A 27,500-nucleotide genomic window follows, 5' to 3' on the forward strand; every position below is an offset into this window, starting at 1 on the left:
AATATCTGTAGTTGTAATCTATTTGGTGAAATGTCAATATTTTTTCTTCTCATTACGTGACATTTTCAGCCCATCAACCTATTTCTTGTCATTGTGCGGCTTTTTCAATCTACCACTGGTGTATCATTTTCTTGCTCTCACACACCACAGACATACTTCTTTACTTTAACTTCAGTGAAATAGTGTAGTCAGTACTCCAACTTTTACCAGACTCTTTTAAAACATAACTGTACTGCTACTTGAGTGATGGATGTGTGTACTTTAGCCATATGTGCTCTTACCATATCCTTTGCTTATATCAAAGAAAATGGGATTCATATCTCTGCTTCCAAATTCTTCTGCATAATTTACAAGTGCTTGTTTGATGGTTTGATATCCTGCCAAAACAACCACCTTCTTAGGTCCAAGATACACAGTGAATATTGATCCATATTTTTTCGACATCTGTAAAAATATGTAAAAAAAAAAAAAAAAAAAGTTAAAAGTTTGACTTGTGAAGATTTTTTTTCTATATATTTTATATTTGTTGAGCTGTGAAGATGTTGCAGTTAGCACCCAAGTCAGGCACATTTAAAAATAACACCAGCATTAATCTGTCTTCAATAACAAAAATAACTCTCATAGCTGTCCTACTGTTATCCACCTCAAGGTTTGATGTTGTGTGCATGATGAATTGCTTTTCGGCTAACAACTGTTGTAAACAGTGAGTGACGTCCTTTCTACCAGTTCAACCCAATCTGGCCATTTTCTCAACTTTAAAGTGTGCTAATCAGTAACATTGGGGCAATAAAAAAAAATTTCAACACACTGCATTGTGTTACAAAAATGAGTTGCAACTGTTGTGACATTGTATTTCAGTGGTTATACCATTTAAATCCTGGAAGTGCCAAGCTGCTACTCCTGGGCCCTTGAGCAAGTCTGTTCAGTTGTATAATGATATAATTGTAAGTCACTTTAGATTAGGGTGTCTGCCAATTGCTGTAAATGAGATTGATTTAATGAATACAGTGCAATAATGCTGTGAAACATCTTAATGGCCCAAAATATGTAATATATGTCATATGTAAGCATGTCATTGCCGCATTGTAAAAACATTGTATTTGAGATTTAAAACTTGCTATGTAGTTTTAAAGCAAGCACCTGTTGTAGGTATTTATATATATAAGGTCACCATGGTCTGCTGTATTGTAGTAAAAGTCTTCACTTAGATATTTGTAGGTTACTAGTAAGAAAACCTTTTTGCCTTATTTTATATATAAACAACAGATGGTGGCCAAAACAATTGAAAATTAAACAATAATAATCTTTTGCAGTGTTACAAAGTGACAACAATAATCAGACACTCACTTCACACAGTGTCAGGTAAGGTCTCTTGAGGTTCATCTGCAGTATGTTTCCCAGGATAGGCAGTGGTTTAGGACCTGGGGGCTCCTTGTTTTCTTCTTGAGAGCTGGTATCAGAAGAAAGGAAATAAACACTCAACAGCAAAATCATCACAAGAGCAAGCAGTATGCCTGTGCTTGTATAGGGCAGGAAAAGCCCTTCCAAAAAAGCCATTGATAAAGATCATCTAAAACCTGTGTTTTTTTTTTTTTTTTTTTTTCGAAACAAGTAGAAAGCAGCAGCCTGAAAGCTTATTCTCCTCACGTCAAAAGACTGGAAGCGTTTAAAAAAAAAAGACGATGTCTGTGATTGGTCATTAGACAGGGGTGGAGCTGTGATACAATAAAAGCCATAGGAAAATGTGTTTGACAAACACAAACATTTTTCTTATTTTATTTATTTTTCCGTGCATTTGTGCAATTCATGATATTCATGTGAAACTAAATATAATTTTTTGTATTAATTTATTTACATTTGTATTCATTATTATAATTATTTGTAAAAAAGTTTTTTTAATAATCATTGCATTTCATTTTTCTCGTGTTTTTGCTAAGGACATTTATTTTGCTGTTGCGTCCTCCGAGAAGGAGGGTAATGTAAAGAGACGGGCAGGGGGAAAAAAAAGGGAGATGTGTGGGTGTGAAGTATTGCAATACTTGAAAACAATGAATATTATTATACCTAATAATTATACTAAAAAGAAATATATACTGTGCAGTGTTGTGCTAGTTACTAAGAAATAGTAACTAGTTACAGTTACTCGTTACTTCATTTAAAAAGTAACTTTGTTGATTACTTACACCAAAAAGTAATGCGTTACTGTTTACTGTTACTGTTTTTTATAGAACGTTCTTTAATGCCCTTATTTATTTATTAATGCCCTTTTATGCGTTATGGTCTATACAAACACAAAACTGAAGTAATTTTTAAACACTATTTTATTTAAGTCAGACCAGCACAAACTGAATATATCACAAGGATTTCGGAAAAAAATAACAAAACAAGCTGAATGACATTCGGTGCAACACATATGAGGATGGGTTCCCTCTTGAGTCTGGTTCATCTCAAGGTTTCTTCCTTTTGCCATCTCGGGGAGTTTTTCCTTGCAACAGTCGCTCATCAGGGACAAACTTACTTATAAAGAACATATTCTGTGTAAAGCTGCTTTGAGACAATGTTCATTGTTAAAAGCGCTATACAAAGAAAAATGAATTGAATCGAATTGAATTGATTAATATATTCAGAATCAAAAACTATGGTGGCTTCTGCATCATAAAAGCTGTTGTACATTGTTGTGTTCAACAATGTACAACAGAACACCGGGTTAGCTTCTAGCTTCTAGCTTCGTCGAGGCATGGAGTTTCTGGAGGAGCTTCAACAGATTGGAGTTGCTGTTTATCGCAGTAGATACGACCTTCGAACCAGAAAGACACAGCTTACATTTAACTTAAAAGTTTTTGTCTTTATACTTAACTAAAGTAAAATAATGAGCATATTTCCACTTTGAGAAACTCTTCTTACTCTCGCCTTGACTCGGCATTACTGCCGCACAGACCTGAATTAACTGACGGCCACAGTGAAGAAACACGGCCACAGTGCGTCGTCTTCGTGTTTACAGTGGTTCTCATCCACTTAAAAAGTAACGCGTTATTGCCCAACACTGATACTGTGTGTGTGTGTGTGTGTGTGTGTGTGTGTGTGTGTGTGTGTGTGTGTGTGTGTGTCCAAACTTTTGGTCTGTACTGTATATATATTATAAATACAGTACAGACCAAAAGTTTATATATATATATATATATATATATATATTATATATACAGTACAGACCAAAAGTTTGGACACACCTGCACATTCAAAGAGTTTTCTTTATTTTCATGACTATGAAAATTGTAGAGTCACACTGAAGGCATCAAAACTATGAATTAACACATGTGGAATTATATACATAACAAAAAAGTGAACTGAAAATATGTCATATTGTAGGTTCTTCAAAGTAGGCATCAAAAGAATGCCAAGAGTGTGCAAAGCAGTAATCTAAGCAAAAGGTGGCTACTTTGAAGAACCTAGAATATGACATATTTTCAGTTGTTTCACACTTTTTTGTTATGTATATAATTCCACATGTGTTAATTCATAGTTTTGATGCCTTCAGTGTGACTCTACAATTTTAATAGTCATGAAAATAAAAAAAAACTCTTTGAATGAGAAGGTGTGTCCAAACTTTTGGTCTGTACTGTGTATAAATATATATATATATATATATATATATATATATATATATATATATATATATATATATATATATATATATATATATATATATACAAACTCAAATACACACTGGCTTTTATCATCGCATTAGCTGTATATTAAAATGTATCATTTTACAAACACAGACTCATTGTATGAATGTAAACTGATTAGAAACACACAGCCTAAATAATAAGGCTAAGCTCTTCTCACTGAGAGCAGGTTCAGGATAATTATTGTTTTTTGAATCCTGTGTGCTTTATAAACAACAGCATAGTGTTGCATAATTTGTGTTTTGATTTAGGTATTAAATAGTAATGAATAATGAATGTGTTTTTAATAAAATGCTTGTAATAATACACGGTTAATAAAATACACTGTGAGGGCAAAACAGCTTATCATTTATAATTATATTATGAAACAGTAGAGGGCACAATAGCCACTGATGGTATGTATAGAAACAAGTAAAAAAAAATTTGTCATAAACACCTCTGCATCACCTATCAGTACAAATCAGTACAAATCCTTTTCTTCTTCCTTACTGTTCAACTTCTCATACAGCTCCGCATATGCCTTGTCAATTGCTTTTGAGACATTCCTCTTCACCTGCTGCCGCATCTCCTTGTACTCCTGCCTACTTTTCTCATCTCTCTGCCAATCCCAATTCTGTTCCTGTTTATTCTCTCCGGCACTTCATTATTCATCCACTACGTCTCTTTGTCTTCATTTCTCTTTCCAGATGTCACACGAAGTACCTTTCTAGCTGTCTCATTATCACTTCTGCAGTAGTTGCCCAATCATCCAGCACCTCTTCACCACCACCTAGCCCATGTCTGACCTCTTCCCTAAATCTCATACTACAGTCTTCCTCCTTCAGTTTCCACCATCATATTCTTCTTTTGGTTCTCAATCTTTTCTTTACCTTGAAAGCCATTCTATAGACCACCATACAATGCTGTCTACCTACACTGTCCCCTGCCAACACCTTACAGTCCAATCTCCTTCAGGTTGCACCTCCTGCATAGAACAGTCCAATCTCCTTCAGGTTGCACCTCCTGCATAGAACATAGTCCTCCACTCTTATACGTCACCCTTTGCTCCTTCTTCTTCTTACAACAAGTATTTACCACTGCTATTTCCTTCCTTTTAGCAAAATCTACCACCATCTGCCCTTCCACATTCCGCTCCTTAAATCCATACTGTACCTACCCATCACCTCCTGTTCCCTTCACCAACATGCCAATTAAGTCTGATCCAGTCACCAATATTTCATTCCTAGGTACACTCTTTACCACTTCATCTAACTCACTCCAGAATTTTTCCTTCTCCACCATCTCACGACCCACTTGTGAGGCACTTATGACATTTATCATCACCCCTTCAACTTCCAGCTTCACATTCATCACCCTATCAGAAACTCTCTTCACCTCCACTACATTCTTACTGTACTCTTCCTTCAGAATCACTCCTACACCATTTCTCTTCCCATCCACACCATGATAGAACAGTTTAAACCCACCTCCAATATTCATGATATTACTCCCTTTCCACTTGGTCTCCTGAACACACAACATATCTATCTTTCTCCTCTCCATCATTTTAGCTAACTCTACCAGTCATAGCACCAAGTACCATCCCTAACCTCCACTCTGCTACACTTCTCCTTTCCATTCTGTCTCTGTAGATGTCTTCCTCCTCTCCTTCTCCTCCTTTGGCCAACAGTAGCCTAATTTTACCCTAACTGATCCGGTATGAAATTTAGTTTTGTGATCCGCATATTTGATTTGGCACGTTTTACGCTGGACGCCATTCCTAATGCAACCCTCCCCATTTTTTCCGGGCTTGGGACCAGCAATTCAATTTATGTATGTTTTGTGAAGCTATTATTGTTATTATAATTTTTCTGTATAGATTTTGCTTCCCGTGGGCTCACCACCTGCAGGAGGGACAGTAAGGGACGGTGCTGTGAGGATTGGGCAGCAGTTGAAGGCGGGGGTCTGCTTAGGCTGCTGCCCCCGCGACCCGAATTACGGATAAGCGGGAGAAAATGAATGAATGAATGAATGTATAGATTTTGTTTGGTTAATTCGTACATGTTTGTTGTTTGAAGCATTCATGAAAATACATTAAATGTAATTATGGATGGCAAAAAAGGTCTAAACCCTTTAGGAGCCCAATTCAGAAAAAAAGATAAACAAGTATGCGATAAACGCGCACACGTTAGACCTTATACTGATATAAGATATACTGAGATGTACTTACGGATATACTGAGTGCACTTTTCTTTGGTTACACTGAGTGTTACAAATATCAGAAAGTAATTCATAGACAGAAAGAAATAACACTGCGAATGTGAAATGTGATACAATAATTAATACGAATAAAATGAAATGACAAAAGAAATAACTAATAATGTGATATGTGCTACAAAAAATACTTTATAAGCATTTTTAAAATAAATTTTCAACAGAGGAGAAAAATGAAGAGGCTCAGTTCTTTCTTTTACACAAACCTACGGAGGCCAAGGGACCTCCCTAATCAATACTAACAATAATCAGTCATCTACACTGTTATCCTCAAGGAATCAGGAAAAAACCTCTTCCACCACACTTGACTAGAGAGAAGTAAAAGATCCCTCATCCAGCCAATTAGTGCATATGTCATGTGAACAAAGTCTTGTTATTGTTCTCACTTGCATGCTTATCCAGCAGTTTCATCATGTCAAGGATCCACCAGCCTCGCCTCTCCTCAACACCCCGCCCGCACAGAGTGATTCTCCCTCATACTAAGTACCAGCACCTGGTGCTCATCAGCCCAGGAATTACTCCTTTCATTCCGTGTCCGTTCTCTTAGATTATGCTGGCAGAACACCCAAGGACTCATCTTAAACCTTCTCATCTCGCTTTTCCCGTGGATCTAGCCTTTCCCCTGGCGCTCTATGGATCCGCTTCTCTAACCTTCCTAAATGACTTTCTAGTTCCTGGTGATTTTCCCGGTATCGTATCTAAATCCTGTATTCACGATCACCATACGGATTATACCCCCAAGTATTACCCTTGTTCGGTTTTGCTGTTCTACTTCAATAAAAACCCGTAAAACAGACTTCGGTTTCCGCCTGTGTTTGTCAGCCTGACACATCAATACAGTAGACATACAAATAACTATAAACTAATTCAATACACTAAGGCAAAATAGTTAGTAAATGTGTCATTATGCTAGCATAAAATTATTCAGTGCATCTTGAATAAACATATCATAAAGTCGCATTAATAGAGTAAATAAGTGCATATAAATAATCAGTAATGTGACTACAATCAAACTTCAAAAATCCTTCTACTATTCAAAAAATCCTTCAACCAGTACCTTAAACATAAAGAAATAATACATTAAAAAAATTGTTGTGTATGTTCCAGCATATAAGTGTAGATGTGTGGGAACATGTATGTGTATGTGACTTTGTGTGAGTAATGTATGAATGTATATGTGTATATATAAATCCAGAAGTCCATGTGTGCGTATGTATATGCATGTGTATGTATAATATTTTAAGTTATTTAAAGTTTAAGTTTATTTAGTCTGTTTTTATTAATATTTATGTTAAAAAAAACATTGTTTTAGTGTGTTTAATAAATGTTCATCCTGTTCATCCTGTGTGCTTTGAGTTTTGGCCCCACTGTCCAATTCAGTTTGACACCTCTGAAAACTGCCTCTTTTTTACAGCCAGGTATCAGGGCCCCTAGGTTTCCCCCACCTCACCAGTCAATGCAGGTGAAGGCACACCAAAAACAGCCCTAGCCCAGAGGCAAGGCCTCTTTTGCAGCAGTGGCGGCTAAGCATTGCCCAGCTAACCCTCAGGGAGGAAAGGAAATACGAGCAACCTAACCTGTGGTCTGATTTTGGGTCAAAAGAGGGGCTACAGCACTTACAGAGTCTCTGTAGCACCCCTCTACTCAGCACAGAGTCTTGTTCTCGCTATCTAGCAAAGAAGTGTCGAGAAGTGAGTCAAGAACAATGTTCAAGAAAAGAGGGTTCTCTGGTTGGAGTATTGGCACCAGTTCACCCAATGCCCAAAATGTTGCTTCTCTACTCTCCAACAACGAGGTTATTCAAGAGAGAGGTCAGAAGGTTCAACGATCCAGGCAGTGGATGGTCAAACAAAAACACACAAAAAAAAGCCCGAGTTAGAGTTGCAAACCCCAGCTCCGCCGCTAGATGGCGCCAAACGCCGTTTGTGCGCGGAAACTACCGTGGCCCGCTCTCTGCTCGCGCATGCGCAGTACACCCTTGGGTATTGTCCACAATACGAGGGTATCGCCTGCAATTGGGACCTCCATTCTTTAACAGGGGGGGGAACATTGTTTCAAAATAGCTTTACACAGATAATGTGGTGATAAAAATGCACAAGATGTTTTTTATAAGTGTAAGTTTGTCCTTGATGAGCATGCTGGTGGCGACTGTGGCAAGGAAAAACTCACCTAGATGGCATAAGGAAGAAACCTTGAGAGAAACCAGACTCAGTAGGGAACCCATCCTCATATGTGTTGCATCTAATGTCAATTTATTACAGATAAACGATGTTGCGGGGTACAGTGATGGTGATCAGAGCAAACTGTAGTCCTGAGTCAGTGTAGCATACTGTTGACATTAACTACAGTCCAAATCCATCCTCAAAGTTCCCATTTTTACTCCGGAATTTCATGGAACCACCTGAAGCATTGATGAAAAACCATTCACAGCTGCACAGACTGGCATCCAATCAAAGAGAACACTATCGAGAGGCAGGCCTGGACAAATTAGGAAGATCCGAGGTGGAAAGAGGTGCAGGAACAGTGGTCACTGGAACCTCAGGAGCATGTTTAATTCGATCGAGAGAGAGAGAGAGAGAGAGAGAGAGAGAGAGAGAGAGAGAGAGAGAGAAGAGGGGTGACAGGAAGAGAAGGATATGGATTATTATGTGTCCTTAATGTTGTATGAAGGTTAAGGACACTGTGTAGTTGGGGACTCCGGCAAGACTCGCTATGGCAGCATAACTAAAAGGGAGAACCAGAAGGTAACACAGACATGAGGGATCTCTGGGATAAGAAGACCATCCACCACTCCACCGTCAACAAACCTGAGTGAACGTGTGAGAGTAAGGGGACGACAACATACTAATATCCCAGCTTACCAAACACTCTATATTCACGATCCCTCCAGATCTGCTCCTTTACCTAAGAAAAATCTACTAATAAAAAACTTGACTAAATAAATGTGTTTTCAGCCTTGACTTGAACACCAAGACTGTGTCTGAGTTCCGAACACTGATTGGAAAGCTGTTCCATAACTATGGGGCTTTATAAGAGAAAGATCTGCCCCCTGCTGTAGTTGCATTATTTGAGATACCAACAAATAGCCTGCACCTTTTGCTCCAAGTAGGTGTGGAGGACCATATTATTACAAAAGTTCACTCAGATACTGCAGTGCGAGACCTGTGCTTTATACGTCAATAGTAGTATTTTATAATCAATGCAAGATTTAATTGGGAGCCAGTGTAGACTGATTAAAACATGAGTGATGTGGTCATATTTTCATTTTTTATTTTTTTTTATTTTTAATTTTTATATTTTTATTTTAATTTTAGCAATATTTCTAAGGTAAAAGAAGGCAATCCTAGTAATATTATTCACGTGAGCCTCAAAGGAAAGACTAGGGCCATTAATCACACCAAGGTCTTTGACTGCTGTACACACTGAGATAGAAACACTATCCAGAGATGCTACGTAATCGGAAAGTTTACTTCTAGCTGCATGTGGTCCTAGTAAAAGTACGTCCGTCTTATCCAAGTTGAGCAGAAGAAAGTTATTAAGCATCCGTGGTCTAATGTCCCTGATAGCGATCAGTCAAATTTACATTTACATTTGCGGCATTTAGCAGACGCCCTTATTCAGAGCAACGTACAAAAGTGCTTTGAGTCTCTAGTAATGAATAAATCTACACTGGTACGCCAGATTACAAACTTAATATAAATATAACTCTTGAATTCTACAAACTTGGAATAAGACAAATAAGACCTGAGCCAGGGGAGAGCTGTTTCCCAACAACGTTCTGAAGTCTAGCAAGCAGGATAGTATGATCAATGGTGTCAAAAGCTGCACTAAGGATGAGCAAAACAAGTAAAGAAAAAAAAAACAGATCAGAGGCCAAAAACAGGTTATTTACCACCTTAAATAGCACTGTCTCTGTGCTATGATGAGGCCTAAATCCTGACTGATATATTTAAATTGTTTTATTCCTAAGTAGATGTGAGCAACCCAGCCATTATGGAACCCAGCCATTATGGATGCACAAGCCAGTGCACTCTTAGTGCCGGTCCCAAGCCCGGGTAAATGGGGAGGGTTGCGTTAAGAAGGGCATCCAGTGTAAAAACATGTGCCAAATCAAATATGCGGATCACAAATGAGAATTTCATACCGGATCGGTCGAGGCCCGGGTTAACAACGACCGCCACAGGTATCGTTAGCCGACAGGGTCCTGGTGGAAATTGGGCTACTGTTGGCCGAAGGAGGAGAAGGAGAGGAGGAAGACGTCTACAGAGACGGCAGGGAGAGGTGCAGTGTAGGAGAGTGGAGGTTAGGGTTGGTACTATAAATGTTGGTACTATGACGGGTAAAGGGAGAGAGATAGCTGATATGATGGAGAGGAGAAAGGTAGATATGTTGTGTGTTCAGGAGACCAAGTGGAAAGGGAGTAAGGCCAGGAACATTGGAGGTGGATTTAAACTGTTTTATCATGGTGTGGATGGAAAGAGAAATGGTGTAGGGGTGATTCTGAAGAAAGAGTACAGTAAGAGTGTAGTGGAGGTGAAGAGAGTTTCTGATAGGGTGATGATCGTGAAGGTGGAAGTTGAAGAGATGATGATAAATGTCATCAGTGCCTATGCTCCACAAGTCGGCTGTGAGATGGAGGAGAAGGAAAAATTCTGGAGTGAGTTAGATGAAGTGGTAGATGGTGTACCTAGGAAAGAACGATTGGTGATTGGGGCAGACTTTAATGGACATGTAGGTGAAGGGAACAGAGGTGATGAGGAGGTGATGGGTAGGTATGGTTTCAAGGAGAGGAATGTGGAAGGGCAGATGGTGGTAGATTTTGCTAAAAGGATGGAAATGGCAGTGGTGAACACTTATTTTAAGAAGAAGGAGGATCATAGGGTGACGTATAAGAGTGGAGGAAGGTGCACACAGGTGGACTAAGTGCTATGCAGGAGATGCAACCTGAAGGAGATTGGAGACTGTAAGGAGTTGGCAGGGGACAGTGTAGCTAGACAGCATCGGATGGTGGTCTGTAGGATGGTTTTGAAGGTGAAGAAGAAGAGGATGAGAGTAAAGACTGAAAGAAGAATAAGATGGTGGAAACTTAAGGAGGAAGAGTGTAGTGTGAGGTTCAGGGAAGAGGTCAGACAGGAGCTCGGTGGTGGTGAAGAGGTGTTGGATGATTGGGCAACTACTGTAGGAGTGATGAGGGAGGCAGCTAGAAAAGTACTTGGTGTGACATCTGGAAATAGAAAGCTAGACAAGGAGACGTGGTGGTGGAATGAGGAAGTGCAGGAGAGCATAAGGAGAAAGAGGTTGGCAAAACAGAAGTGGGATAGACAGAGTGATGAGAAAAGTAGGCAGGAGTACAAGGAGATGCGGCAGCAGGTAAAAAGGGATGTGGCGAAAGCCAAGGAAAAGGCATATGAGGAGCTGTATGAGAGGTAAGGATGGGAAGGATGTACTGCAAGTTAGAGCAGTAAAGGATGGAGAGGGAAATGTGTTGACTAGTGAGGAGAGTGTGTTGAGAAGGTGGAGGGAGTATTTTAAGCAGCTGATGAATGAGAAAAAACAGAGAGAGAGAAGGTTGGACGATGTGGAGTTGGTGAAGCAGGATGTAGATAGGATTAGTAAGGAGGAAGTGAGAGCAGCGATTAAGAGGATGAAGAGTGGAAAGTCGGTTGGACCAGATGACATACCGGTAGAAGCGTGGAGATGTTTAGGAGAGATGGCAGTGGAGTTTTTGACCAGATTGTTTAACAGGATTTTGGAAGGTGAGAAGATGCCTGAGGAATGGAGAAGAAGTGTGCTGGTACCGATCTTTAAGCATAAAGGAGATGTGCAGTCTTGCAGTAACTACAGGGGAATTAAGTTGATCAGTCACACCATGAAGTTATAAGAAAGAGTAGTGAAAGCCAGGCTGAGAGAAGAGGTGACCATCTGTGACCAACAGTATGGTTTCATGCCGAGGAAGAGCACCACAGATGCCTTATTTGCTTTGAGGATGTTGATGGAGACGTATAGAGAAGGACAGAAGGAATTGCATTGTGTGTTTGTGGATTTAGAGAAAGCGTACGACAGAGTGCCAAGAGAGGAGTTGTGGTATTGTATGAGGAAGTCAGGTGTGTCAGAGAAGTATGTGAGGGTGGTGCAGGACATGTATGAGGACAGTGTGACGGCAGTGAAGTGTGCAGTAGGTACGACAGACTGGTTCAGGGTGAAGGTTGGACTGCATCAAGGATCGGCCCTGAGCCCTTTCCTGTTTGCAGTGGTGATGGACAGGTTGACGGACGAGGTCAGACAGGAGTCTCCCTGGACTATGATGTTTGCGGATGATATTGTGATTTGTGGTGAGAGTAGGGAGCAGGTTTAGAAGAGCCTGGAGAGGTGGAGATATGCGCTGGAGAGAAGGGGAATGAGAGTCAGTAGGAGTAAGACCGAGTACATGTGTGTGAATGAGAGGGAGGGCAGTGGAGTGATGCGGTTGACGGGAGAAGAGCTGGAAAAGGTGGAGGAGTTCAGGTACCTGGGGTCAACAGTGCAAAGTGATGGAGAGTGTGTTAGAGAAGTTAGGAAAAGAGTGCAGGCAGGGTGGAGTGGGTGGAGAAAAGTAAAAGGAGTGATTTGTGATAGTCGGGTATCTGCAAGAATGAAAGGGAAAGTTTATAGGACTGTGGTGAGACCTGCGATGTTGTATGGATTAGAGACAGTGGCATTGAGTAAAAGACAGGAGGCGGAGCTGGAGGTGGCAGAGCTGAAGATGTTAAGGTTTTCGTTGGGAGTGACGAAAGCTCGTCCATGCGTTTATGACCTCTAGAATAGACTACTGTAATGCATTACTAGGTGGATGTCCTGCATCATTAATAAACAAGCTTCAGTTAGTTCAGAATGCCGCAGCAAGAGTTCTTACTAGGTCAAGAAAATACGATCATATAACCCCAATCTTATCGTCCCTACATTGGCTTCCTATTAAGTTTCGAATAGACTACAAACTACTGCTACTCACTTATAAAGCACTAAATGGTTTGGCTCCCATGTATCTATCCAGTCTCTTAACACGCTACAATCCGTCACGCTCCCTGAGATCTCAAAACTCTGGGCTTCTAGTAGTTCCTAGAATAGCAAAGTCCACTAAAGGCGGTAGAGCATTTTCACATTTAGCTCCTAAACTCTGGAATAGTCTTCCTGACAGTGTTCGGGGTTCAGATACACTCTCCCAGTTTAAGTGTAGATTAAAAACATATCTTTTTAGCAAAGCCTACACATAACACACATCACGCACATCACATCACAACCTTGTGCTCCAGAACATCTGATCACATGCACATTATCAACTTGTGCTGTTAATATCATGAACAGCAGCTACGCTAATTCCTCTCCACTGCTTCTCTTTCTCTCCCCATCCCGAGGCTTCCTGAGGTTTGGCCAGCTCCAGTCACGTCCCACCTCGTGAAGATTATGGACCTATGGATGATCATGGAGAAGTAGATGCCGAGTGTTTAAAGGCCCTGGCATGGAGAAGCTGATGCTGGATCTATGATGATCACAAATTGTTCTGTATTGTTGAAAGATTTATGACCAAACTTTTGATGTCACCCATATGAGGATGGGTTCCCCTTTGAGTCTGGTTCCTCTCAAGGTTTCTTCCTCATATCATCTAAGGGAGTTTTTCCTTGCCACTGTCGCCACGGCTGCTCATCAGGGACAAACGCACACCATTCACCTTCACTGTTGTTTTCTGTAAAGCTGCTTTGAGACAATGTCTGTTGTGAAAAGCGCTATACAAATAAACTTGACTTGACTTGACTTGACGAGAATGGACAAGATTAGAAATGAGTTTATTAGAGGGACAGCGCATGTAGGATGTTTTGGTGACAAGGTAAGGGAGACGAGATTGAGACGGTTTGGACATGTGCAGAGGAGGGACATGAATTATATTGGTAGAAGAATGCTGAGGTTCGAGCCACCAGGTAGGAGGAAAAGAGGAAGGCCAAGGAGGAGGTTCATGGATGTGGTGAGGGAAGACATGCAGGTAGTTGGTGTGAAAGAGGCAGATGTAGAGGACAGGGTGGTATGGAGACGGATGATCCGCTGTGGCGACCTCTAATGGGAGCAGCCGAAAGAAGAAGAAGAAGATTCCTAAGTAGATGTGAGCATAACTGATGCTACAACCTTTTCTAAAATCTTGGAGATAAAAGGGAGGTTTGATATTGGCCTATAGTTGGACAGCTGACAAGTGTCAAGGTTAGGTTTCTTAATTAAGGGGTTGATAACTGCGAGTTTAAAGGATTTAGGTACATAATCAATGCTAATGGAAGAGTTTATGAATTTTAAAACAGGTTCAAAATGTACGTTTAACACCGTAGGGTGATGAGGTACTAATGCAATGACTGAGGCATATTTTAAAAGAGAGAAAGTAAAATAGCTTCAGACTCTGGAATTATGACAAATGTTCAGATTAATTCCAACTGAATCTAGAATGGACACAACTGCTGCTCTTAAGGAGTCTTCCTGATTATCAAATAAATATTAAAGTCACCAACAATTAATGCTTTGTCGAAAGAAGTAGCTAAATTTATGACGAAATCTGCAAATTCTATGAGAAAATCAGAGTAGGGCCCTGGGGGTCTATAAATAATAATTAATGGACTTGACTGACTACTGGCTTTTGGACACTAAATATTTTATGTTGGTGTAAAGAACTTTTTTTTTTAAGAACAAATTTTTTTAATTTGTGTTTAGTTTTTTTTGGGACACTTATTATTATCATAATATTTTAATATTATAAACAACTGTGACTCCGCCTCCTCTGCCATTTAGATGCAGCTGGCATATGTAACTATACCCAGGAGGACTCGCTTCACTTAATGCTACATCTTCATTTGGTTTATTCCACATTTCCATCAAACACATTATATTAAACTCCTGGTCGGTAATAATTTTGTTTATAGTCAGCGCTTTTGGCATAAGAGATATAATATTTAACAAATCTTTAAAGCAGAGGTGCTGGCTGTGCATTCAGTCCTCTTTAATTTTATGTTATTCAGGGTACTTTAACAGACTAAGAATTTCTACATTTTGGTTCCGCTCGGGGGACAGACACAGTCTCAATTTGGTGGGTCCTGAGTGACAACTCTGTGCAGCTGGCAGACGGTCAGTTTAGCCTGTCTGTCTGCTCCCTGGCCTTGGCTTTGGACAGTCACTTGTTAACTAGTGCTGTTTTGAGACTATGACCTATACTACATGAAATGAAAGCAGCACCTTCCCAAGTGGGATAGATACCGTCCCACCCTAACAGGCCAACCTTACCCTCAAAATTGCTCCAATTATCTATGAAGCCCACATTGTTTTTGGAGCACCACTCGCACATCCAGCAGTTTAGTGACCATAACCTGCTGTAGGCTACATTTCCAAACCGCATTGGGATGGGGCCAGAGCATCGGACATTGCCTTCGCTTATTTACACACCTCTATAATGTTACTCTTAGTAACCTCTGACTGTCGAAGGTATATATCATTAGCTCCTATGTGAAAAACTATCTTAGAGAACCTGTGCTTTCCTAAAAACCAAAGCTGACATGCTATGTCCGACGTCCTGGCTCCTGGTATACACCTGACCTGTGCTGCTGGTGCCCCTAAAGGTCTAGCTAATTTGACGTGCCTCAGAATAGAGTCTCCTATAACCAGAAAGTGTTAGACACATGAAGTGGAGATGAATGGTTCTCCCATGGGCGAGCCTTAGCATTATAGTGATAGTGTCATCACTTTGCTTGCACGCTCTCCGCCACTGGAGAAATCACACTTTTCTCGAATCAGGAACCCTGCTGGAAGCTGTTTCCCTGAGAAAAGTAGTGACAACGGATGTGTCACTCACAGGTTGAGGTGTGGTGTGCGAGGGCAGGATTTGCAAAAGGGAAATGGCCCATCTCGCTACGGAACACATACACTTCCTGGAACTGTTAACGATGTTTCTAGCTTTTAAACATCTTCGGCGTCACCACGTCTTGGTCATATTATACAACACGACAGCGGTGACATATATAAATCACCATGGGAGATCACATTCTCCTCGACTTAACAGTCTAGCATGAAAACTCATGGTGTGGGGCATGAAGCATTTTCAGTCATTACAGGGAGTGGACTCTCCACCCTCAGGTGGTGAACCTGTTATAGGAGAGGTTCGGCCAGGCTGCCATAGATCTCCTCGCCTCACACGAAAATACTCATTGCCCTCTATTCTTTTCTATGGCAAGAAACGGTGCACCTATGGGTGTGGATGCGTTGGCTCACCTGTGGCCAAACGTACTGCTTTATGCATTTTCTCCACTGAGTATGATCATACTGACTCTTAAAAGAGCAAGAGAATGCGGTCACTCAGTAATACTGTTTACTTCGAACTGGCCAGGGAAATTGTGGCTGACAGAGATAATCCAGCTCCTGCACGAACAGCCCTGGCGTCTCCCATTGCACAGGGACCTCCTCTCGCAAGCACTCAGAGATATTTTTTCTACTATACTATAGGTCATCACCTACTTGTTTGCAGGTTTATGTGCGCCGCCCAAACACGGTTTCAAAACCGCTGATTTGTGAAAGGAGAGTGAGGCAGGGAGCAGAAATGCATAGGAATGACACACCTGAGGGGGATTTTGACTAATAAATGTTTCACTCTCCTTCTCTTGCAGTGAGCACATAAAGAGGAGCGAGAGAAAGGGCCGAGGGAGGGGTGTGCCTGCGAGCTGTGTGTGCACGTGAGCGTTGTGAATAAAGCACTGAACGCTCTAATAAACAGATTTGTTTGAAACTGGTCCTGTCCTGAGTGGTATTCCTTTCCCTGAACCTTCTGCTCTCCCACAGTGGTGCGGAAACCCGGGAAGGAACGCAGGACGAACCAACAATGGAATCTTGGCTGAGCTGGTGAAGGTGCTCACCAAGCTACAGCAGACCCAACACCAAGCCCTCATTCAGGTGCGTGCCGAGCAGGAACAGCGGTTCCAGAAACTGATTCAAGCCCAGGCAGAGGACCGGGTGGCGTTCTGAAATGCGCGGTTCTGCTCACTGACACTCCGCCGGCCATTCCCGTTCGGCCAGCAGCTCCGCGACGTGTGCTGGAGGTGGCTACTGGACGAGGACTGGCGCACCGAAGAGGTTCTGGACCTCTTAGTGCTGGAGAAATTGGTCCAATGCCAGCGTCTGGCAGCGGTGACCACTTGGCGGCATACCCAGGGGCTGGCGAATCCCCTGCGACTACTCCCAGCTCTCCCTCTCTTGTTCCACCTGTTTCTTCCCTCTCTTCTCCTATTCCCCTGCCAGCAAGGCCCACCCCTTCTTTTCCTGCATCCTCTTCTACTGCTCATATTTCTAATTTTCTGAGGTCTGTGTCTCATGTCCCACAGGTGGGTGGTTCAGTCCGCACAGCTTACGGACACAGGCTTACATTAATTTTATCACACATCACTGAGTTGGTTGACATGCCTGCTTTGACAGCATATCTGCAATTACGGGAGTTGTCTATATCCCATAGTGAGATACCGAATGGGTGTTTAAAAGAGAACTTTGGGTTGCCTTCGTAATCCCGGTTCTCTGATAACAGGAGTGAGGTGTCCCAACACACTTCCCTCCTTTCAGTGCATGGAGAACAGATATGTTGACAAAGAGGCAGGGACAATCAGCAGCGGTGTGTATATAGGGAGGCAGTTCTTCCGCATCACTGTCATGATTGGTGCTTCTAGGATTGGTCACACCCGAGGCGATTCCCATAGTGAGATACCTCACTCTTGTTATCAGAAAACCAGGGTTACAAAGGTAACCCAAAGATCTGATAACAGGTATAATGCAACAAAACCACAATGAGTAAAATATTTCCCATAACTGTACTGTTCCAGCATCTCCTTGCCTCCCCAGGCCACTAGGCCCAGGCTGTGGTTCATCAGACACATAAGGCACACTAATGTCAACAGCATGTTCAGTGTCATGTTCAGTGTCACTCTCATACCTTTCAGCAGCAGCCTGAACTGAAGGTTCTGATACCTCTCCCTCCTCTGGTGCTTCCTCCTCTTTCATTAACAAAGCATTAACCCAATTTAGTTTAGTACTGGCACTGATTTTGTTAAGCGTTCAGAGTGCCATTCACTCGCCCTGACATCACCCTGAGATTGTGAATAGTACACACAGACTAGCCTCTGCTTTATTGTAAAATGCAGCAACACCTTTTTCACTTTTTTCTGGATAAAAGCTGTTCCATTATCTGAACTTCCTCTGATGATATGCCAAACCTAGGTATCACTTCTCTTGTCAAAAAACACTTTTTTGACAAGAGAACACTTCTTGCTCCTTGATCTGCAGATGGCACTGCCTCTACCAATCTGCTAAATCTATCAATGACCACCAACATATTTCACTTGCCTTGCAATCATATCTACACAATCCATAATTAGGTGTTTAAATGGACCCTTGGGCACTGGGATGTGATCAATTGGAGTAATAGTTTTTTTTTTATATCATTCCCGACACATACCTCACATGTAGATAAAAAACTATCAACTGTAGACTGCAGATATGGAGACCATTACCCCTGCTGTTTGATTTTTCTAAGATTTATTTTCCTTTTTCTCTATTATTTCCCTTTATGACAAAATCATTTCCCTTTTTATGTGCATGACACTTACCTATAGCTAGCCTGCTAGGTGTCATCATGGCAGAAATAAGTTGACCAATCTGTTCAGCATGTTGGACTGAGGTACCATCACTTTTCTTAAATCCATGCTGTTTCCATACAGACCCAAACAAATGACACACTCCTTGTCCATAAGCAAAATCAGTATAGATGTTGGCTACTTTTTTCCTTAGCCAACTGACATGCTGTAGTAAGAGCTTTTAGCATCGTATCTCTTGATTAAAACATCAAAGAATTTCCGTAGCGTCCCATTAAACATTTTGTACAGATTTCATCACGGCACCTAGATTTTGCTTCCCACCCTTTATTAATATGCAAATAGACATGTGGAACTGAATCATTTGAAACCATTTCTTAAAAAAATTACAATTGTCCACTTTCATGGCTGCCCCTTGTTTCCCAATTACTGATACATTAAATCTACCTTTCTTTGTTCTGTTTGTTGTTGCCATGCGTCTTCCAATTCTGGTTTGCAAGTAGAATTATAGATCATAGTACAATGATATTCAGACTTAGGTAGTCTAGCTTAAGATAGTTGCGCTTCAATATGTTTAGTCAATTTATTAAATTTTTTCTGTACATTAACCCTTAACTCTCCCATTCAAAACACATTAGCCCTAGATTTATTCATCACCATCTGTGTCTTTACACCTTCATTGTCTACATATAACCCATCAGGAGAACATCATATCTGTAACTGTAATGTACAAAGAGCATCTCTTCTTATTAAATCAAAAGGAGTTTGTTCAGATACCAACATGTGCAGTGCAGCTATGTGCACACTAGTGCTGAGCATTAGCAGCTCCGTACCTCTATAACTTGATATTATGTGACAATATAATAAAGTAAATTCACTAGAAACTCTTTTTCTATCCTTGTTCAATACTTATACAAATGTTATGTAGTTTAAAAAATTTATTGTTTCACCATTTGGATCACACTTCTTACAATTTACTGAGCGCCAAACAACACACAAAACCAAAATTTAGGAGGATTTTTCCTAAATCCCTCTCTCCCTTGACTATAATTATTATTAACCGGTTGACCAATAAATCTAAAATACCAAGACCCAGTTATATCTTGAGTATCATTACCTTCTTGAGTTTCTTAAAAAAAAAACTTTTAAGCATATTACAGAACTTTTAATCATGCATAAAACTCAACAAATCCACAAACAACTTATAACTCATTTACATCCCATTCACTCATTAACTCATCCACTTCTCCGATATGCTGTTACAGACACACACAACCAGCACACATACCCTTCTCCTTTCACACTTCCCTGCGCAGCTACACACACTCAATCCCACATGTTCTCACTCCTTTTGTCTCTGCTCTGCTCTCAGAGACTCAACAAGGAGAAGAGTTCAACAATTTAAAACCCCCAAACAAAACAAGACATACAACACATAGCTTTGAGATCAAAAGCCTCTTAACTGCTTATGTTCTTTAAAATTAACTACTAATTATGTTCTTTGGTTAATCCAGCCATTAGGGTTCACAAGCCAGTGCACTCTTAGTGCCGGTCCCAAGCCCGGGTAAATGGGGAGGGTTGCGTTAGGAAGGGCATCCAGCGTAAAACATGCACCAAATCAAATATGCGGATCACAAAAGAAAAATTCATACCGGATCAGTCGAGGCCCGGGTTACCAACGACCGCCAAAGGTATTGTTAGCCAACAGGGTACTGGTGAAAATTGGGCTACTGTTGGCCGAAGGAGGAGAAGGAGAGGAGGAATACGTCTACAGAGACGGTAGGGAAAGGAGAAGTGTAGGAGAGTGGAGGTTAGGGTGGGCACTTTAAATGTTGGTACTATAACTGGTAAAGGGAGAGAGTTGGCTGATATGATAAAGAGGAGAAAGGTATAAATGTTGTGTGTCCAGGAGACCAAGTGGAAAGGGAGTAAGGCCAGGAACATTGGAGTTGGATTTAAACTGTACTATTATGGTGTGGATGAAAAGAGAAATGGTGTAGGGGTGATCCTTTATTACAGTAAGGGTGTAGTGGAGGTGAAGAGAGTTTCTGAGAGAGCAATGAAGCTGGTAGAAGTGAAGAAGTGAAAGGACTGTGCTGGTACCAATCTTTGAGAACAAGGGAGATGTGCAGACCTGCAGTAACTACAAGGGAATTAAGTTGATCAGTCACACCATGAAGTTATGAGAAAGAGTAGTGGAAGCCAGGCTGAGAGAAGAGGTGACCATCTGTGAGCAAGAGTATGGTTTTATGCCAAGGAAGAGCACCACAGACGCATAATTTGCTTTGAGAATTTTAATGGAGAAGTATAGAGAAGGTCAGAAGGAGTTGCATTGTGTGTTTGTGGATTTAGAGAACGCGTACGACAGGGTGCCAAGAGAGGAGTTGTGGTATTGTATAAGAAAGTCAGGTGTGTCAGAGAAGTATGTGAGGGTGGTGCAGGACATGTATGAGGACAGTGTGACAGCAGTGAAGTGTGCAGTAGGAACGACTTATTTAAGGTGGAGGTTGGACTGCATCAAGGATTGGATCTGAGCCCTTTCCTGTTTGCAGTGGTGATGGACAGGTTGACGGACGAGGTCAGACAGGAGTCTCCATGGACTATGATAGTTGTGGATGATATTGTTATTTGTGGTGAGAGTAGGGAGCAGGTTCGGAAGAGCCTGGAGAGGTGGAGGTACACGCTGGAGAGAAGGGGAATGAAAGTCAGTAGGAGTAAAACAGACAACATGTGTGTGAATGTGAGAGAGGGCATTGAAGTGGTGCGGTTGCAGGGAGAAGAGGTGGTGAAAGTGGAGAAGTTCAGGTACCTGGGGTCAACAGTGCAAAGTAATGGAGAGTGTGTTAGAGAAGTGAAGAAAAGAGTGCAGGCAGGGTGGAGTGGGTGGAGAAGAGTGACAGGAGTGATTTGGGATAGAAGGGTATCTGCAAGAGTAAAAGGGAAAGTTTATATGACTGTGGTGAGACCTGCGATGTTGTATGGTTTAGAGACAGTGGCATTGAGTAAAAAACAGGAAGTGGAGCTGTAGGTAGCAGAGCTGAAGATGTTGAGTTTTTTGTTGGGAGTGAAGAGGATAGACAGGATTAGAAACAAGTTTATTAGAGGGACAGGGCATGTAGGACGTTTTAGAGACAAAGCGAGGGAGGCGAGATTAAGATGGTTTGGACATGTGCAGAGGAGGGGCATGGGGTATATCGGTAGAAGAATGCTGAGGATGGAGCCCCCAGGAAGGAGGAAAAGAGGAAGACCAAAGAGGAGGTTTATGGATGTGCTGAGGGAAGACATGCAGGTAGTTGGGTTGAAAGAGACAGATGTAGAGGACAGGGGGGTATGGAGACAGATGATCCGCTGTGGCGACCCCTAATGGTAGAATCCAAAAGGAGAAGAAGAAGAAGTTTTTAATACCACAGACAGACCCCCACCCCTCCCACAAGCACCAATTATACTAAAGCAAATATGCTTGGGGAAAACCGAGATGTCCGTCTGTGACACTGAATCCACTAAAAAAATTCAGTAACAAGACAAAGACTCCAATCAGAAACAAATGACTAAGGACAGAATTCAGGGTTGTGATGTCACAATTCTACTTCCCCCACTATTATCACTGTCCCTTTAATTACTGGCTCCTGACCCCCTTGTGTTTCATAAGCATAAGGTTTATTCCTGCAGAAACAAAGTCAGACCATTTCATGGAAGTGTCCTGTCAGGAATCCACCTGCCACGCCCCCTTTGGCAGCTGTCATTGCCTCCGCATGCTCCTGAGCTCTCGGCTTCATTGGGCACACCTGAGGCTCATTCACCCATTCATCACCAGCCCCTACTTAAACCCTTCCTTCACCCGCACTCCCTGTCGTTTATTATATGTTCATGTTTATAGGCTCATGGTGGTATCGTAATCGAGTATGCGTGTTCCCGCTACGTACCTGTTTGTCTCAGACTCCTTACTTTCTCCACAGCTGCGCTTCCCTCCTGAAGCGCGCCCCGGATTACGCCGCTCCTACCAGTACTGCTTTTGTTGTTTACTCTCTGTGGATTATATTTACGGACTGCCTCTTATCAGTTTGGGACTTTGTGGGCCGCGCTCCCGGAGCGCACCACCGTATAATCCGCTTCACAGTGAGTATTTGTGTTGGCTTTGCCTTTTTTTGTAAATAAACTCTTTTTGCTTGTATTTAGGCTTCCGCCTCCATATCTCCGCGTGACAGAACAAACACAGCCTTTTTATATTGTTTTTACAGTATAGATAACAACTTTTTCTTATTTGTCAATGGTTACCTCATCCCAACTTTTTAAATTTGACAACAGATACGTCATCTGCCACCATTATCTAATGGTGGCAGAGCCCTTTCATCTTTGTTTAGCAATCTTTGTTGGATTGTGGTTAAACTAGCACTTATTGATTGGGTTACTTTTAACTGAGGTCATGTCATAAAGGTGTATGAGGTATGTATCATACTGTGATTGTACTTTATAGATGCTGATCTGAGTTCTGTAAGGGGAATCTTGATTTCAGCTTAAAAGGCTAATTTAAAAGACATATATTATAAGGATATAGATGTTGTATGTATCTTATGGCCAAGGAGTTTTATGGTTGTGGGGACTGAGAGTTTGATCACACATAGACAAGGACGTGTATTTAATTGTGCAATAAACGAGTAATAAATGATGAAAGAAACTCCTGGCTCGACACAACACCCGTGGCCTTATTTGCACGATTCCTTTGAAGCCGTTGAAAAGAAGGGTTTTGCGATCATGTGAATTTATATCAATCAGTGTTTGACTCATTAATATCATTCTATTAATAGATTGGTGTGTTAAGAGTAACAACAGAGTTTTAACAGAAACCAAGTTCATTGTCTTGTGATAAAAATGATTATCCATAATAAATCATAGTATTTGGATACTTCTTCTTTTTCTTTCGGCTGCTCCCATTAGGGGTTGCCACAGCGGATCATCCGTCTCCATACCACCCTGTCCTCTACATCTGCCTTTTTTACACCAACTACCTGCATGTCTTCTTTCACCACATCCATGAACCTCCTTCTTGGTCTACCTCTTTTCCTCCTACCTGGTGGCTCCATCCTCAACATTCTCCTACCAATATACCCCATGTCCCTCCTTTGCACATGTCCAAACCATCTCAATCTCGCCTCCCTCACCTTGTCACCGAAACGTCGAACATGCGCTGTCCCTCTAATAAACTCATTTTTAATCTTGTCCATCCTCGTCACTCCCAACGAAAACCTTAACATCTTCAGCTCTGCTACCTCCAGCGCCGCCTCCTGCCTTTTACTCAATGCCACTGTCTCTAAACCATACAACATCGCAGGTCTCACCACAGCCCTATAAACTTTTCCTTTCATTCTTGCAGATACTCTACTATCACAAATCACTCCTGTCACTCTTCTCCACCCTGCCTGCACTCTTTTCTTTACTTCCCTAACACACTCTCCATTACTTTGCACTGTTGACCCCAGGTACCTGAACTCCTCCACCTTCTCCACCTCTTCTCCCTGCAACCGCACCACTCCACTGCCCTACCTCTCATTCACACACATGTACTCTGTCTTACTCCTACTGACTTTCATTCCCCTTCTCTACAGCGCGTACCTCCACCACTCCAGGCTCTTCTCAACCTGCTCACTACTCTCACCACAAATCACAATATCACCCGCAAAAATCATAGTCCAGGGAGACTCCTGTCTGACCTTGTCTGTCAACCTGTCCATCACCACTGCAAACAGGAAAGGGCTCAGGGCCGATCCTTGATGCAGTCCAACCTTCACCTTGAACCAGTCTGTCGTTCCTACTGCACACTTCACTGCTGTCACACTGTCCTCATACATGTCCTGCACCACCCTCACGTACTTCTCTGACACACCTGACTTCCTCATACAATACCACAGCTCCTCTCTTGGCACTCTGTCGTACGCTTTCCCTAAATACACAAATACACAATGCAGCTCCTTCTGTCCTTCTCTATACTTCTCCATCAACATTCTCAAAGCAAATAAGGCATCTGTGGTGCTCTTCCTCATCATGAAACTATACTGTTGCTCACAGATGGTCACCTCTTCTCTTAGCCTGGCTTCCACTACTCTTTCCCATAACTTCATGGTGTGACTGATCAACTTAATTCCTCTGTAGTTACTGCAGGTCTGCACATCTCCTTTATGCTTAAAGATCGGTACCAGCACACTCCTTCTCCATTCCTCAGGCATCCTCCCACCTTCCAAAATCTTGTTAAACAATCTGGTTAAAAACTCCACTGCCATCTCTCCTAAACATCTCCATGCTTCTACCGGTATGTCATCTGGTCCAACCGACTTTCCACTCTTCATCCTCTTAATCGCTGCTCTCACTTCCTCCTTACTAATCCTATCCACTTCCTGCTTTACTAACTCCACATCATCCAACCTTCTCTCTCTCTCATTTTCCTCGTTCATCAGCTGCTCAAAATACTCCCTCCATCTTCTCAACACACTCTCCTCACTAGTCAACACATTTCCATCTCCATCCTTTATTGCTCTAACTTGCAACACATCCTTCCCAGCTCGATCTCTCTGCCTGGCCAATAAATCCTTTTCTCCTTCCTTATTGTTCAACCTCTCATACAGCTTCTCGTATGCCTTTTCCTTGGCTTTCGCCACATCCCTCTTTACCTGCTGCCGCATCTCCTTGTACTCCTGCCTATTTTTCTCATCACTCTGTCGATCCCACTTCTGTTTTGTTAACCTCTGTCCCCTTATGCTCTCCTGCACTTCCTCATTCCACCACCACGTCTCCTTGTCTTGCTTTCTATTTCCCGATGTCACACCAAGTACTTTTATAGCTGCCTCCCTCATCACTCCCGCAGTAGTTGCCCAATCATCCGGCACCTCTTCACCCCCACAAAGCCCCTGTCTGACCTCTTCCCTGAACCTCACACTACAGTCTTAACATTTTTTGCCCATTCGTGAAACATACTTAAATAGGGTTTATGGTATTGAACTATAAACATGTACTCAGCTGTCGAATTAACATATGAAATATGTCAACTTAATGTCATTAATCGTTAGACACATGTAGAACTTATAAAAAAAACAAAATTGTAATATTAAACATTTCAGGATTTATACAGTACAGAACCCAGTGGTTTTAACATCAAATAAAGTAAAATGAAAGACAGGCTATATTATCTTCTTCTTTGAGGTAAGATTGCTTTTCTTTCTTTATTTGATTAGGTCCGTTTCACTGCACAAAGTTCATGGGGAGTTGGGTTCACTGTAATCCCAACCACACCTGTGAGGTCCAGTTGATCCTCAGACACGCCTGATGGAGGAGTGAAACGGAAGTGCTGCAGGAGGGAGCTGAAGAAGAGGAAAAGCTCCATCCTGGCCAGGCTTTCTCCCAAACACACCCTGCGCCCTGAAAGCAAAGCATTGTAAAACAAATTGAATAATAATAATAATAATAATAATAATAATAATAATAATAATAATAATGTGATACTATGCTGTCTTACACTTTTCTTTGTAGATCAAACTAAAAAATTACCTGCAGAAAAAGGCATGAAGGCATCTTTTTTAACAAATTGGCCTTGTTCATCAAGGAAATTTGCTGGGTTGAAGGTATGTGAACTCTTCCACTGACTCTTATCCCTCAATACAGACATCAACAGAGGGTAAACAGTTGTTCCCTTAAAGAGACAATAAAAAAGTATGAAAGCAGTGGTTTCATAATACATTCAAGCTATATTTGAAGTGGTGGTGAGTTTGATATTAACATTACCTTCTTGATAAAAAACCCATTGAAGTTTACATCACAGCTGGTGGTGTGTGGGAGACTCATAGGAATTATATTAGCCAGTCTCTGAATTTCATGAACCACTGCATCTGTATAAGGCAGATTCCTCCTGTCCTCTACCATGGGCTGACGACCCCCAATCACCCTGTCAATCTCCTCTTGGACCCGATCTTTGTGTAAACATCATTTTTACATTTACGATTAGCAGACTATAAATCTACAGAGACCAAGAATCAGAAATACTCTTTCTATGTAAGTGCACTTACCCTGTATGTGAGGGTACTTGGCCATAAGCAGCATCCCCCAACGCAAAGTTGTGCTAGTGGTGTCAGTACCAGCAACAAATAGATTGATCACTGTGGTGATAAGATTATTCTGATTGAAACGAGAGCTTTTCTGTCCTGATTGCTAGGAGACCAGAAACCACAGAGCAAAAGCACAGAACTTTTAGAATTCACAAAATAAATGAGCAGTCATGAGATGCATTTGTTCTTGTGTACAGGTGTTATTTTAGCATTTTAGCATGTTCTGACTTTTTTTTTTTTTTTTTTTTTTAAATACAATGAACTGCAAGTATTGGAATTATTAATTTACATACTGGGAAATACTTAATGCATGCTTAACCAAGCCCAGATCATTCTGTCTTATTTTAGGTCGGATGATGAATAAATTCATCATTTTACCTCATCATTTTGTTTGCGAAGAAGAAAGGAGTCGACAAATCCTCTGCGTTCGTCTGGATTGAGCGTCTCCTTAAGGCCACTCACCAGCTCACAAACCTGTTTCTTGTTCTTCTCAGCATTCATTCGAAGTGTTCTTCTATTTTTCAGGAAAGGACCTAACCAGGGGAGTATGTTGAAGATCTGTAGGTTGGCAAAAATGGAAAGCATTTGTCATTATTTTTACACATGAACACATGAATCATTTTTCACATGAACCGTATACTGGTCTGTATTGTTGACATCTTAGTTGTGCCTATCCCAACAAATTAAATAAAAGGATAGTCAAAAGCATCAGTTTAATTCTAATAATTCTGTTCACTGCATGTAAATTCATGTTCATCCATCAGGTATGTTTTAAATTTGAGCAAACTGACTTTTTCATTCAGACTTTTTCATTCATTGCTTACTCGCATAGAAGCTGA

At 41.4% G+C, this 27,500-nt stretch overlaps 2 protein-coding genes and 1 long non-coding RNA gene across 4 annotated transcripts in view; 1 reads left to right on the forward strand and 2 right to left on the reverse strand.

The window, feature by feature from the left end:
• The window catches only part of LOC310739698 (cytochrome P450 2K1-like), a 7,532-nt gene extending 5,867 nt beyond the window's left edge, over positions 1 to 1,665 (reverse strand). For both annotated transcript variants that reach the window (XM_083565874.1, XM_083565873.1), the window contains exons 1-2: positions 1,348 to 1,665; positions 282 to 444 (exon numbers count right to left, since the gene is read on the reverse strand). In XM_083565874.1, the coding sequence (XP_083422000.1) occupies positions 282 to 444; positions 1,348 to 1,557 (373 nt within the window). In that variant the 5' untranslated portion in view covers positions 1,558 to 1,665. The remainder of the gene's footprint in view (positions 1 to 281; positions 445 to 1,347) is intronic.
• The window catches only part of LOC310739790, a 139,189-nt gene that overhangs the window by 37,414 nt on the left and 74,275 nt on the right, over positions 1 to 27,500 (forward strand). Inside the window, exon 2 of the long non-coding RNA XR_014537488.1 lies at positions 8,508 to 8,626. This is a non-coding gene — a long non-coding RNA (uncharacterized lncRNA). The remainder of the gene's footprint in view (positions 1 to 8,507; positions 8,627 to 27,500) is intronic.
• The window catches only part of LOC310739701 (cytochrome P450 2K1-like), a 6,326-nt gene continuing 4,338 nt past the window's right edge, over positions 25,513 to 27,500 (reverse strand). Inside the window, exons 4-9 of the mRNA XM_083565877.1 lie at positions 27,486 to 27,500; positions 27,040 to 27,219; positions 26,623 to 26,764; positions 26,342 to 26,526; positions 26,108 to 26,249; positions 25,513 to 25,978 (exon numbers count right to left, since the gene is read on the reverse strand). The exon at positions 27,486 to 27,500 is cut by the window's right edge and continues 146 nt beyond it. Coding sequence (XP_083422003.1) covers positions 25,791 to 25,978; positions 26,108 to 26,249; positions 26,342 to 26,526; positions 26,623 to 26,764; positions 27,040 to 27,219; positions 27,486 to 27,500 — 852 coding nt within the window. The 3' untranslated portion in view covers positions 25,513 to 25,790. The remainder of the gene's footprint in view (positions 25,979 to 26,107; positions 26,250 to 26,341; positions 26,527 to 26,622; positions 26,765 to 27,039; positions 27,220 to 27,485) is intronic.

This window comes from Silurus aristotelis (genome assembly GCF_946808225.1).
Source record: "Silurus aristotelis genome assembly, chromosome: 17".
In the NCBI taxonomy this organism is placed as follows: Eukaryota; Metazoa; Chordata; class Actinopteri; order Siluriformes; family Siluridae; genus Silurus; species Silurus aristotelis.